This window comes from Ambystoma mexicanum, chromosome 2q (genome assembly GCF_040938575.1).
Source record: "Ambystoma mexicanum isolate Mex_15411 chromosome 2q, UKY_AmexF1_1, whole genome shotgun sequence".
NCBI classification, from domain to species: Eukaryota; Metazoa; Chordata; class Amphibia; order Caudata; family Ambystomatidae; genus Ambystoma; species Ambystoma mexicanum.
Genome location: NC_090924.1, coordinates 1,193,118,299 through 1,193,131,566, shown reverse-complemented (window position 1 = coordinate 1,193,131,566; position 13,268 = coordinate 1,193,118,299). Strand labels below are relative to the sequence as shown.

The window sequence follows — 13,268 nt, the reverse complement described above, 5'->3', positions numbered from 1 at the left end:
CCTAGCATTGATAAGCGCTCCCTTAAGATGGTTTATTGCATCTATATTAGGGTTGCCTGCAAATATAGGCTTACTGGGCAGGTGAGTTTTGATTACCGGTGCTGGTTGTTCCAGTATACCGGTGGCATTGACAGTTACACAGGCAGCCTGCTGGGTAGTGCATGTGGCATGAGTAGTTACTTGAGCCACAGGCTCCACAACACCTACGCCATAAGTACAGGCAGTGGCAGTCAAGATCCCTGGGGCAGTAGTGCTTACTAGGGTAGCAGGCTCTAATGTACATGAGACAGCAATAAATGCTGGGGCATCAGACTCTCGTGTACAATGGTTAATTGTGATTACTGGGGCAACATGCTTTTTAAGATACAAGAGACAACATTAAGAGTAGGGGCGTCAGGCTTTAAAATACACGCAATAACAGTAGGAGCAGAGACAGTAGGCTCCGAAATACATGTCACATCATTGAGAGTAGGGTCCAGAATACATGGGGCACACATGATTGCTGCAGTAGCAGGCTCGGAAATACATGACACATCTTTAAGTACAAGGTTCAGAATACATGGAACACTAGTAGTTTCTGTAGCTGCAGGCTTTGAATGGCAAGGGGCAATAATGAATATTGGGGCAGCAGGCTCCAAAATATATGGATAATATATGGGGCAACAAAAGTGGCTAGGGCATTCTTGGCTGTGTTAATGTTCATCCAGTCATTCATGTCTCCGGTTGTTGAGGCTGTAGTTCTTTGGATATCAGTCATTGTAAGTTCAGTGCACAGGTCAACAGCACTATACTTGTGTTAGTGGTATTGCTAGGTTTGTTGCTGTCGGTGAGTCCAGCTGTGCACATGCAATCATGATGCGCAGTGTGGCGGCGACCACCTGTATAACAGGCAGAGACTTTCAAATGTGTACAATGGAATTGGGGCTCCGGTACCACGCAGCCAGTGCATGCCACTACTACTTCGAAGTGAGGGGGAGCGGATGGGAGCGGTGCTGCTGTACTTTTATTTTTTCTCCATTACCATTCAAATACTTTTATTTTAAAAACAAACCGCTCCGGAGCGCTCCTTTTTAAAGTAAAAGTATAGGAACGGTCACAGCACTGCACTGTCTGATGCTGGCTGCAGACAATAGACAGATGGCAGAGTCTTGGCCCACGCCTGCGCATTGAGGTGCAGTGCTGTTCATTTCTGCACGTGCCCCTCACTATGCGCAAGCGTGGTCCAGTGACCAGCAGCCTCTGTCAGAGTTAGACTGCACCTGACCTAGAATTTACCTCCTGCAGGCTGCGCTGCCAGACAGGTAGGTAAAGGGGGGACACAGACAGAGGCGGAGGGTGGGAGAGAGGAATGGTTCAGTGATGTCCCTCTCTCCTGACCCTAGCAGCATTTTGTACTGCACTGCAGTAGTGCAGTGCATGGTGCGGGCGGGAGGTCAGGGGCCAGCCAGGCCAGATGACTAGTTGGTCGGGAGAGAGGGACGGTTCAGTGCCGTCCCTCTCTCCCGACCTGAGCATTTTTTATTTGGTTTTGGTGCGGGCAGGAGGTCATAGGACCAGGCCAGGTGCTGGGTCGGGAGAGAAGGACGGTTCAGGGCTGTCCCTCTCTCCCCACCTGAGCATATTGTACTGCACTGCACTGCAGTAGTATGAGTTCAGAGGATAGCGCTAGGATGAACACCCTGGTCCTGGCAGGGTGTGGGCACGAGGTCAGGGGCCAGCCTGGCCACCCATAATGTTTAATAGTTTGATGCGAAAAACTAAAGTTTGCTTTGATGTCCTTAGTTGAATATTCTTAAAATCATACATAACAACACGTCATGCTGGGGGTTTGTGACGAATCTCCAAACCTAAGTGAGTTTATGACAAAACCTATTTTATTGTGAGTATGTCTTAAATCGCTGAAAATAAAGTGGTAAATAGATATTTTGCCTTTTTCATTTTATTGTTTTCCATTTAGGATGTGGAAAATAAAAGGTACACTGATATTATTGTGGCCCAACACGCTGCAATATGAATTTACATGTTGTCATGATGCTTTACTATGCAATTTGTGTATTTTGCAAGTAAACTCTATAGGACAGTATTATTGCAGGTCTGGATTGACACCCAAAACTTAAATATTTGTTCCAAGTAAAATGTGGAAGAAGATGGCCGTGCCCAAATAGCAAAGTGGGTTAAAATCCTTTTTCACTGTTTAGTTTAAGTGTGTGATCCTGGGCATATAATGTAATCTCACACTGGCATCAATTGCAAAAATGTGACTGTGTATAAGTGATTACATTTACACCCTTGCAATAGGACTTGATTTGACAGGCAGACATAGTCTCGCCAACCAATCAGTGCACCAGAGCTTCTAGTATAGCGAACTAACTGTGGTTGAACCAACATTACATTATCTCCCCTGATGCTCCCAGCCACTGAAGTTGCTTGGTTCGTCCAGAGTAATGCCCCACACTCTGCTATGACCTGCTATGCAATGATATGATATTGAGTCTTTCATTGCACACCACCGTCTGCCATTCTCACACTTTCTAGGACCTTCAGGATCTGCAAGAAGTGGGTGTATTCAGACATAAAGGAGAGAGCTAACTGTTTGTAACAGTGAAGCTGCACTAGAATAGTCTCATTACAATGAGTCATGAAGTTAGATACCCCTACAGAAGTAAGCTTGCCACTCTTCCATCGTCTCTGAAGTTAGTGCCTCCTCCAATATTTGAAGGGTTCGCCGTGCCCTGAAATTTTGGTCAAGGTGCACCCCTATAGCATTCTCACACAACCCGTTCTAAAAGGACAGCAGCTTACAAAACGGAGTACTTGCCTAAATAATGAAAGAACACATAATTGAAAATGGATGCATGTCGTGATGTGCTGATGTGAGTCTGATCAACGTGCATGTGGAATAAACTGCATGGTCCCCATTGCTGCAGGGCAGCCCATTACTTAAGAGCTACCCCCAACTGGAAGCTATTGGGCACCCTCTTTTATCTCAAACTTCTTGTTACTTTATTGGGACATGCGCAGTCGAAAGTCAGTAGGGTACAACAATGTGATAAGCAATCTGATGTAACACACCATTTGTGTGCTTGTTATATGCTTGTTTTTTATGTGTCTCCAAGTACTTGAGAAGGGCAATTAGCATATTCTACAAGCACTGAAAAAAGAATGAAACAGAAAAGCTGTTCAACCAGATGCAAACAATTACAAAAAAATCAGACATGAGACGAAATTGGGGATTTGGACAGCTGGGGTTGTACATTTAACACATATGTTAATAATAACACCAAAAACATGGCGATGGCTTTCATGATGCATAGAATCTGATGGAACTTGGGTGGAGTGTTTAATGCCCGTGCTATGTTAAGTGAGATAAAAAGAATGGTCAATGTTCCTCAAGGAATTATCATTTAAGATATTGGTGTACAACACTTATATACATTCCAACTGTTGTTGCTGGGTTCTATGTTCACAAGCATATCTTCTATATGTTGCAGTTTCTTTAAACTCATATTTCTGTTTGGTTTTCCATCATATTACAGAGCAGATCACCTTAAGGCAATTATGCTTTGCCATAGAAATGCTTTTATATATTAAATGACAACTCGCATGGAATCCCACTGCAATACACACTGGTTCTAGCACACAGATTATTGATCAACCCCTCGCTCCAGAGCATACATCCCCTGATTCTTCTCTGGCTACCCTGTTGCCTCCCTCAGCTGCCACCCCTCTGACCCTCTGTTCTCCCTCTCTGACTACCATGCCTTCTGTACCTTCCTCCTCTGCCCATCCTCGGGCACCTCCAACACTTCCACGGGGTATTACTCTGGCCTATACCCCTCCCTGGAAGTCCTTCAAATGTGGCAACCTGCTCCACATGCTACTCTCAACTCTCGTTCCGCTGTCAAATACTCATTTGACATCTGCCATCTCCTGGAAGAACTCAATTTCTTCCAGGAAGAACTCTGTCTCACCGAGGCTTGGTTCACGGCCAGCTCTGTCATGAGTTTCAACACTCTCCTTCCTGATGGCTACAAGATCCTCTCCAAACCCAGAACCAACCACCCGGTTGGGAGTGGGTGAAGCCTAGATTATCCCAGAGTGGATCTGGCTTCTATCATTCCAAGGCAGCACTACTCCTCCTTTGTATGCCTGGTCTGCAGGTTCTCCATCTCTCCTGGCCTCTCTCTCACTGTGGCCACTATCTACAAGCCACCTGCCCAGTTCGCCCTCTTCCTCTGCGAGTGGGCTGATCTCTACTCCTCACTACTTGCCTCTACCTCCCAACTTCTCCTCCTTTGAGACTTTAACATCCACCTGGATGCTACCAGTCCTTTGTCAGGACTCTTTTGCAACCTCTGTGATTTTCTCTCTCTCTCTCTCTCTCTCTCTCTCTCTCTCTCTCTCTCTCTCTCTCTCTTTCTCTCTCTCGGTCTCTCTCTCTATTCTTCCCTCTGCCCAACTCACTCTGCAAGGCACACCATGGATGTTCTGACCTCCTCAGAACACCCTGTCTCTAACACTCTCACCACTCCTCTCTCTTGAAGTGATCACTTTCTCCTTTCTTCCCACCTGTCTCTCTTCCCTGCACGTCAAGCTGACTATAGCACTACCACATACCTTCTCGATCATCCGACCCATGAAGCATGTGTCAGATGAGGCTTTTCCCGCTACTTTCTGTCATCCTCCTGCACCTTTGGCTGACTCACACCCTGACACAGCCCTCTCTAACCACCGTCTCTCTATCTCTAACAATCTGGATGTCCTGGCCCCTGTCATGAGGATCCACTTGAAGTCCAAATCCAGGTGCAACTCTTGGTACAATTCCGACCTTGAAGCCCTTAAACGCAAGTGAAGGGCAGTGGAGAGGAAGTGAAGGGCCTCAGGCACACCTCCTGACAAACTGGCCTGCCGCCTGCTCCAAAGGCAGTACAGACTCTGTCATCTCTAAGAAGAGATATTACATCCAACTCTGCATCTCTGCTGCATCTAACAACTCAGCCAAACTTTCATAATCTTCAAGGAGCTGGCCAATCCTGCTGCAGTTTCTACCTCTCCTGTTCCCTCCCAGTTCCTCATTTCACTACTAAAATTTAGGACATCCTGTCCACCCTCTCTTCCTCTACCTGCTCTTCCTCCTCCTCTACCACTCCTGGCCCGTCTGAGGCGTCCGTCCTCCTCCTTTCTCCTCCTTGTCCCTGTTCACCCCAGACAATGTTTTCTAGACATGTCCGATCTATGAAAGTCTCATCAGAGCAGGTTCTCCCCAGCTCATCCAGAACAATCAAGGACCACATCAACACCCTTGGTCCAGCCTTGGCCGATTTCTGCAATCACTCCTTTGCCGCTGCAACTTCCCCTCCCCACTTAAGCACTTGTGCACCCCCTTCTAAAGAAGCCCTTGGGCGATCCTTCCTCACTGGCTAACTATTGCCTGATCTCCATCACTCCTTTCCTGGGCAAAAGCTTGCAAAGACTGGCCATTACCCTGCTTAATCTACATACCGAATCTGTTGATTGCCTGCATGACCACCAGTCTTTCTTCAGAGCTGCCAGAAGCATGGAAACTGCTCTACTGAACACCCGCAAAGACTTGCTCTTCAAGCTTGACTCTAATCACCCTTCTGTCATCTTTCTCCTTGATCTATCCTTTGTTTTGACATGGTTAACCATGCCATCCTGTTCAATTGTCTCTGGGACAACCTTAATATTACTGATCAGGCGCTGGTATGGTTGACCTCCTTTCTCACTGACCGACCCTCTGAGATCCAACTGGGGTATTTTCTCTCTTCCATGTCTTTCTCTACTTGTGGTGTTCACCTGGGGTCTTACCTCTCTCTTGGCTCTTCAACCACTACTCACGGGCACCTCTTGCCCACTGCCTCACTGCTTTCTGCTCCAATGTTATGCGGGTGACACACAGCTCTCTTTCAGGCTCCACTCCGCTTCTCCAATACCACACTGTCTGGCCGCAATTCAGGATTGTTGTGCCACTAATGATCTCTGCCTTAATGCCAATAAGACTGACACCCGCTCCCTCCTTTCCTCTCTCTCTCTCTGGCTGCCTACTCTGGGCCCTCTTCCAGCTCCTTCCTGTGAGGCTAAGAACATTGGTGTCATCTTCGACTCCACCCTCTCCTTCTCCCCTTGCATCTCTGACATCTCCAAGAAGTCAAACTATTAGCTGCACCTCCTCTGAGGTATTCTTCCTTTTCTCACTTTCCCCCAGAAGCTTACTGTCTTCAGAGCTCCGGTCCTTGGCTGGACTATTGCAACAGCCTCTTTCTACATCTTCGACCTTTACAACTTATCCAGGACAGGACTGCAAGACTTGTCTTTGGCCCCAAGCCAAGGGATCATATCTCTCCAGCTCTGATATCTCTTCACTGGCTGTCTGTGGCTGCAAGGCTCAACTTCAAGACCCTCTGCATTGTCCACAAGGCTTTCTGGGGCCTGTGACCACTCTACCTCCAACTTTCTCTTCAAAAACATCTTCCTTCTCGAGTTCTCCGCTCATCCACCTCCAACTCTCTGAGGGTCAGATGCTTCACCAAGCAGAGAGTTGGGGGAAGGTCTATCTCCTCGGCTGAAGCCGCCCTGTGGAACAGCCTCCATGCCTCTCTGAAACTTGAGCAGATCCACTGCCCATTCCGGAAGCAACTCAAAAACTTTCTTTTCACTTCCTCTCCCCTGCTGATGCACCTGACTATTCTGCGCACTGGTCACCTGCACACCCTCTGATCTCGTGCCCAAGCTCCTGCATGTCCGGTTGCCCTCGCACTGCCTGCAGGCTCCCTGGCACTTAAGGGTCTGTATCTGCAACCCTACAGTCCCTTCTCTGTGCACTTATGAGCCACCCGCTGGCTGCACTTGTGAGTTAACTGCACTGCCCACTTCCCCTCCCCCTGGCACTTCTCTTCCCCGCACTTGCACAATCTGAATGGCACAAGGCCTAGTAAGATCGTTATTTTGTCCTCCCTTGTTTCCCCCTCCTTGTCGTGTGGCACCTAGAAACACTTGTGTACGGGGCATTATAAATGCCACATCATATCATATCTTATCATTTGATATAGTAGACTTCCACAATGCCATTTTCAAAGTCCTTTTTAGCTTAGTGTCACAAGTTTATATATTATGTTAAGAAGAAACAGATGCATTTCATTGTTATTTTATCCAGGTTGCCACTACAGATAATTAAACATTGCATTTTGTTTATCAAATTCTTTCTTAGACATTATCCAAAACAGTCGTTCACCACAGTAGCAGATACACCTGAAAACCTTCGTTTGAAGCACCAAAGTGCATTGCAGAGTCAGGTAATGAAGTTATGAGAAATGCATCTAAATGATTTGTCTGTACTACTTGTTTTGGAAATATTATAGGTTATAGACCTCATTATTGCTGTATAATAACCTACCACCTTTGCCTTTATCGTAAGTGATAATGACACCTCACAAGGTCTACAAGGCTATTGGCGCATATTTGCAATAACAATACCTGTTTCGGAGTTTTTGTGGTGAAGTAAAATCGTTGCTTTAATAGTTAGTATAGTAAATAGACAATCTGAGTTAGTAAATTAAATGTGTTTTTGTTTTATATCATTTAAATAATGTCTTCATACATTAAGCATTTAAATTGCAAACTTAGTTATACTGGAGTGGGTTTAACATGAACATGCATTTGGTGTCCTGTAAAAGTAAAAGATGTCTCTATAAGGAAGTGAAAGCATTTTCCTATGTTTTAGCTATCTCTTTGTAGTGTAAAATTGGATGTTGCAGCAACATATGTTTCTCCCTGAGAGGAATTGTCTTGTTGAAAGAAATCTTGCCTGGAAATTGCATTGTTGTTTCCCTGATTGCTTTTGAAGCCTGAATTGTCTGAATGCAGGCAATACTAGTAGTTAGTGACCACACTCTAAGATTCTAATTGGTTGATGAGAGATCAATAACAATCTCTATGCAGCCATCTAGTTTGCTCAATATCCAGTGGGTCACCTAATACATATTAACTCATGATTATGTTTAGGACTTGATAAACACTCTTCTCAGAGTGTCTGTAATAGTCCCAGAAATGCTGCTAGTGGAGTTATTAGTCTTATTTTGAAGGCACTGGAGAGCTTAGCCAATATTGTCTGCCCTTCCGTTAGCTACACACCTTTGCCTCATAGTTGTAATTTATTTCCTTGTTGCATCTGTTCCTCTTTATTCCCACATGCAGAATTGCACTGTTTGTCTCGCTATGTTTTTCATTCAAATTCTCAAAATAATCCAAACATAGAACAGCAAATATGAGTAACCATTCAAGACAATAAACACATATTTTTATGAATGCAAATTGAAGTCATTTTCATAAAAGTTGATTCACACGATCTATAGTATGGAATTATAGTTGTATACTTCAGCACATTCTTGCCTTGAAATCATAAGTTGCAACAGCTCTACGAATAAAGTTTGTCTTAGATTTTTTTAAGAAATAGTTCACCAGTAGTAGCATCAGAGAAACACATTGATGCTAACATATGGGTCTCTAATTCCAGGACTCAACACAGACACAAGCTGTGATACGCTGTTGGTTCATATCTTGGGCATAGATACTATTGAATGGTTCGTGGAGCTGAATTGGTTAGATCTCATTTAAATGCATGCATTCAGGAAATCGGTAGTCTTTTGGCATGCTGGGACAGTATCACCTAACTCTTTCACTATAATTCAGGGTCAACCATTTGGCACCCCAGTTGAATCTACGTGATTACGGCGCATTGAGATATTGCAAATCTGAAAATATCAAATTGCATTATCCTGCTGCGCCATGATCACATAGATCACGCTCGCTGCCATCCGGTATACCCTACCACCCCACTTACCTTTTTGGCGGTACACTCTGAAGTGTGCCGCCGATTCTCCTCGGTCCCTGCAGTGTCAGTTCCCTTCCACTAACGTGGGTCGGAGCTGATGCTGCAGGGTGCCTTTTTCTCCTTTCTTTTTTTTTTCTTTAGTGTCCCCTGCTTCCAATGGCATGGAGGTGGGACTGCAACCTCCAATGCCCATAATCACGAACATGAGGAGTGGGGGACACCCCACAACCCCTGCACCCCATGTTTGTCATTATGGGCTTCGATTTTGTGTTTCAAGACAAATCCGCAGTAATTGCGCATTCAGCTTTTTTTTCAATATTTTTAGAAAATACCCCCAGTTACATGGGTTCATTTAAGAAGATATTTCAATTGCATTAAAGACTATGGTAGAGACCACTCAAATTACTTGTTATTCCACATTTCATTTTGATATGTCTAGAGCTTCCAGAGATCCCAAATTGCAGGAGATAAACCCTCTTACAAAGTCGTTTCCATTTTTAATTTAAAATCACAACGCATATTTGATTTGTACAATATTCCTCCATTCAGTGACACAGCTTGTCAACTGGGTTCCCCAACATATTTGTAATTGATACCTGGGATTTAAATAATTCTTGTGACATTTATTTAAATATTGTGGGGTCATTGTACTTACTTTTGATTTGTCTTGCAAAAGCCCATGAAATGTACAGACATCAACCAGCTTCAGGCAGTGCCGCCAGATAAGATCTTCCTTTCAGTCTGTCCAGCTGCTCCCAACATCCCTCTCAGATAATCTGGTTTGGATTCTGGGAAGGCCTCGGCATTCAGTCACATTGGAAAAAGGCCACATTGATGAGAATTCCTATTATCTACTTTCAGTTTGACTCCCAATCAGCTCATCTCCTGTTGGACAGGCTCTCGTTCTTTCCGGCTTTCCCAAAACTCCATCTCTTTCCCATGGGTTTGAGCTTGAATACAAGCAAAATCTTCCAATGCAGCATCATTCTACGCAGATTTTTTGGATTGAACAGAACCTATGATAGGTTCTTTGCTTACTCACACCCACTGTGTCCTTGCATGTTGATTTCTATAGCCCAATGAACTTTCTGGCCCATAAAGGTATGTGTTGGATATGAACTGGTACTGTGGCCAGAAAAGAGGAATCAAATTGCAATGAAATATTCAATTTTCTTACCATCCCAATTATGAAATGTCCAGTTAATAAGAAATATGAAAGGTTATTCTAAATCCTGAGACTTCATTTATATTTTTCTCACTGCATGCTTAAGATCTATTGAAATATATATATATATATACTTTATAGTGTTTTAGTTATTTGCAAACTTTACTCAAAAACAAGAAGAGACAAACACATTAACAAATATAAAAAGTGAATTGATAAGAATCATCAGACAAATCTATTTACAGATGCATACAACATCATGTCAGTATAATAACCATCATTTTAAAACATTCTCAATTTTATACCAGGCTAACTTATTGCCTTTAAAACATTAATTCAGTTTACCTAATTCATACTTTCGTTATTTCACAACAAAGTAGGCATTCCTCTGAATTATCCTTAAAATAGGATTCAATACATTGCCATACTCAATACAGGGCAAGATGTGTGGAAAGAGAATCAGTATTCATGAAATAGGTCCAAAACCCTAGAGACTTATTAGAGTCACAGATGTGCACCAAATTTCCAAGAATCAGCACATATAATGATTCAAGTCTCGGGCATTCCGTAAATATGTGTCTCAAAGTTTCTGCATTATACTGACGCTTGCATATCCGACAGGATCTTTTACATTTTCCCAGTTTACATCTGGAACTCCAAACTGTTCTTAGGGGTAGCTGATTTATTCCTCATAAACAGCCGTAATCTTCGCACATCCAGGTTGGGGCATTGTGTAAGATAATGTCAAGGTTTCGAGAACAAATAGGAGACTATAGAAACCGGAGCGTAGTTACATAGTGTTGATAAATAGGAATAGGAATTAGCCTTCTGATAAAAGAGTCTCAAAACCCTGAGATTGGAAAAAGTCCGGGGCCCAAACAATTTCCACAAAAAGAGCACCATTCACCTTGCAAAAGATTAAATTATTCTTAAGGGGTTCAGCTATGAGACTTTCCTCTATGAATGCTAATAAAGGGCATTTCGGCTCACATCTATATTTAATGAATAATATGCCATGCCTTCTCAGAGCAAGTGCCCTTAATGAGGACAGCCCAATTCCAGGCACAAATACTCCATAGACGTGGATCCTCGGAGACCCAGGATCCTGGGACACCCATGATCCTGCACCAGAAACGGCCCTCTATTATATTTAGCCATATATGTGAATAAATTAATAGATCATACATTTCAATATATCATTTATATATGGACGTGATCCGTGTATGTCCACAGAATTTAAATCTGTATCCAGTATTTGTTTCAGAACAGAGTTTCAAAGTTATTGCCAGAAATGGATTTCCCATGGTCAATTCAAACATATCTCTTTTGCTGCAGAATTTAAATCTGGGATTGTGTCATTCTATCTGAATTGATTTACATGTGTGTGTAGTGTGGGGATCATGAGAAGGATGCACACTCTCTGAGGATTTTCACAAGGTGATTTTAATAAATAATGATATGAAGTACTAACTATCCGTATCACTACGTAGACAAAACCGTGTCTTTTTCCAGGCAGCGGTATTCCCTATCTCTTTGAATAACTAAGGTGCTTGTCAGTCGTCTGTGAATGTCCAAAAGAAATATTTCCACTGTCCAAAAACGAATGCTAATTGACCCTACCACTAACTTAACAAACGAAGGTCAGGAGAATGACTCCCTTCTCCTGATGTGTACTTCCCACATTTGTTAATGTGCAATGTTTTAATAGTTTTGTGTGACTTTTCTTTTCAGGTTATGTAGCTCATTCGTGAGATTCTGAACTCTACTTTCCTCTTTAGAAGTGGCTTTCCTTGATGAGGATCAATCTTAATGGGCTTTACATGAGCTGGATGAGTAATGTTTCCTGTATAATTCCGGCTCTGTGAACACTTATAGTTAATTTTTTCATGGTGTGTTCTGTTTAACACAGAGGCTTTGTTGAACTTCACTTCATCATATTCTTTCGTTGTTGTATTCAACTGTTTGACTCTTGACCTGGAGTTAACTCTCCCCTCTTCCCCGGATAGTGGTTGTAGGTCATTTGGTCGAAAACCAAATGATCGAATGCCATTTGTTCGAGAGTCAAATGGTCGAAAAAATGGTCGATTTTTTTAAAAACATTTTCTTTATGGGGGGGGGTACCCTCCACAACCCCCCTTTTTCTATATTATTTTTTTTTTACCAAACAAAACTAACAAAATATATAAATAAATAAATAAAACAAATCAACCATTTTTTTTTCGACCATTTGACTTTCGATCAAATTGTCATTCGATCTTTTATTTTCAACCATTTGACCGGACACCCCAGATAGTATCATTGTCTTATTTGTCTCCCTTTCAGGGATTTGTATTATTCTTCTTCTTTTATTAAGACAATTCACCTCCCTTACTTTTGGTTCCACGCTTTTCTTCCTTCTTCTGAGATTAGATTCTAGTGGTACTCCAATTCTATTGATCTCCTCTCAGTGATGTCTCTTGTCCCCTTTCTTACATTAAGGCAGTTCAAGTTTATCAACTTGGTTTCCAAGCCTTTCTCACTTCTACTGAGATGAGTTTCCCTTGTTATTTCAATTCAATTGATCTCCCTCTCAGGTACGTCTAGTATTGTCTTTCTTTCTTTCAGGCATTTCACATTTCTTAACTTATTTTTTTTAGCTTCCCTCACTTCTACTGGGACAAGTTTCCTGGAGCATATAATGAGTAACTTTTGGCCTTCTGTTCCTCTCAGGGTCCTTGTTACCTTCCATACCTGTTTGGGAACGTCTGCAGACGTCTTAGGAACCTGGGTTCTTCTCCTGTTCTCCTTATCACATTCTCCTGCAGCTCCACCTCCTGCTAAGAGTTATGCTTCCAGGGGACCTCCCCGGTTTCTGTAAGTATTCCTCTCTCCCCTCTCATTTGATGAGCACTCCTTCATTAACCTACTTGTCACAGTGGATTGGTGATTTCCATTTAAAGAGTCAGCTTCTCTTTCTTCCTGATGAGAACTTATTTACCTTTCTATTTAGTCAAGTCTCTGTACTTGGAAGTATTTGATATGGCAGATGGTCCCATCAAGTGAATTAGCTTAGGGAATCCTCCCAGGAATGGGAGTCCTTGTCCCCTAAAAGGAGGAGTCTTTCCTGGTAAATTGGCACTTGCCTCGGCCGCGCGGAAGGATGCTGTGGAGCAGGCTCAATTCCCTAACCTCACAGGGGGGCTCCCCTTAGGGAGAAGGGACAAAGTAGCTCAATTTGTCACAGTAGGCTAAATAAATGCCACGAGAACATCT

The 13,268-nt window shown here is 43.1% G+C and overlaps 1 protein-coding gene across 2 annotated transcripts in view; it reads left to right on the top strand.

Moving 5' to 3' along the window:
• NEBL (nebulette) overlaps nt 1–13,268 on the top strand; it is a 1,132,595-nt gene that overhangs the window by 310,866 nt on the left and 808,461 nt on the right. For both annotated transcript variants that reach the window (XM_069648592.1, XM_069648593.1), the window contains exon 3: nt 7,229–7,313. In XM_069648592.1, the coding sequence (XP_069504693.1) occupies nt 7,229–7,313 (85 nt within the window). The remainder of the gene's footprint in view (nt 1–7,228; nt 7,314–13,268) is intronic.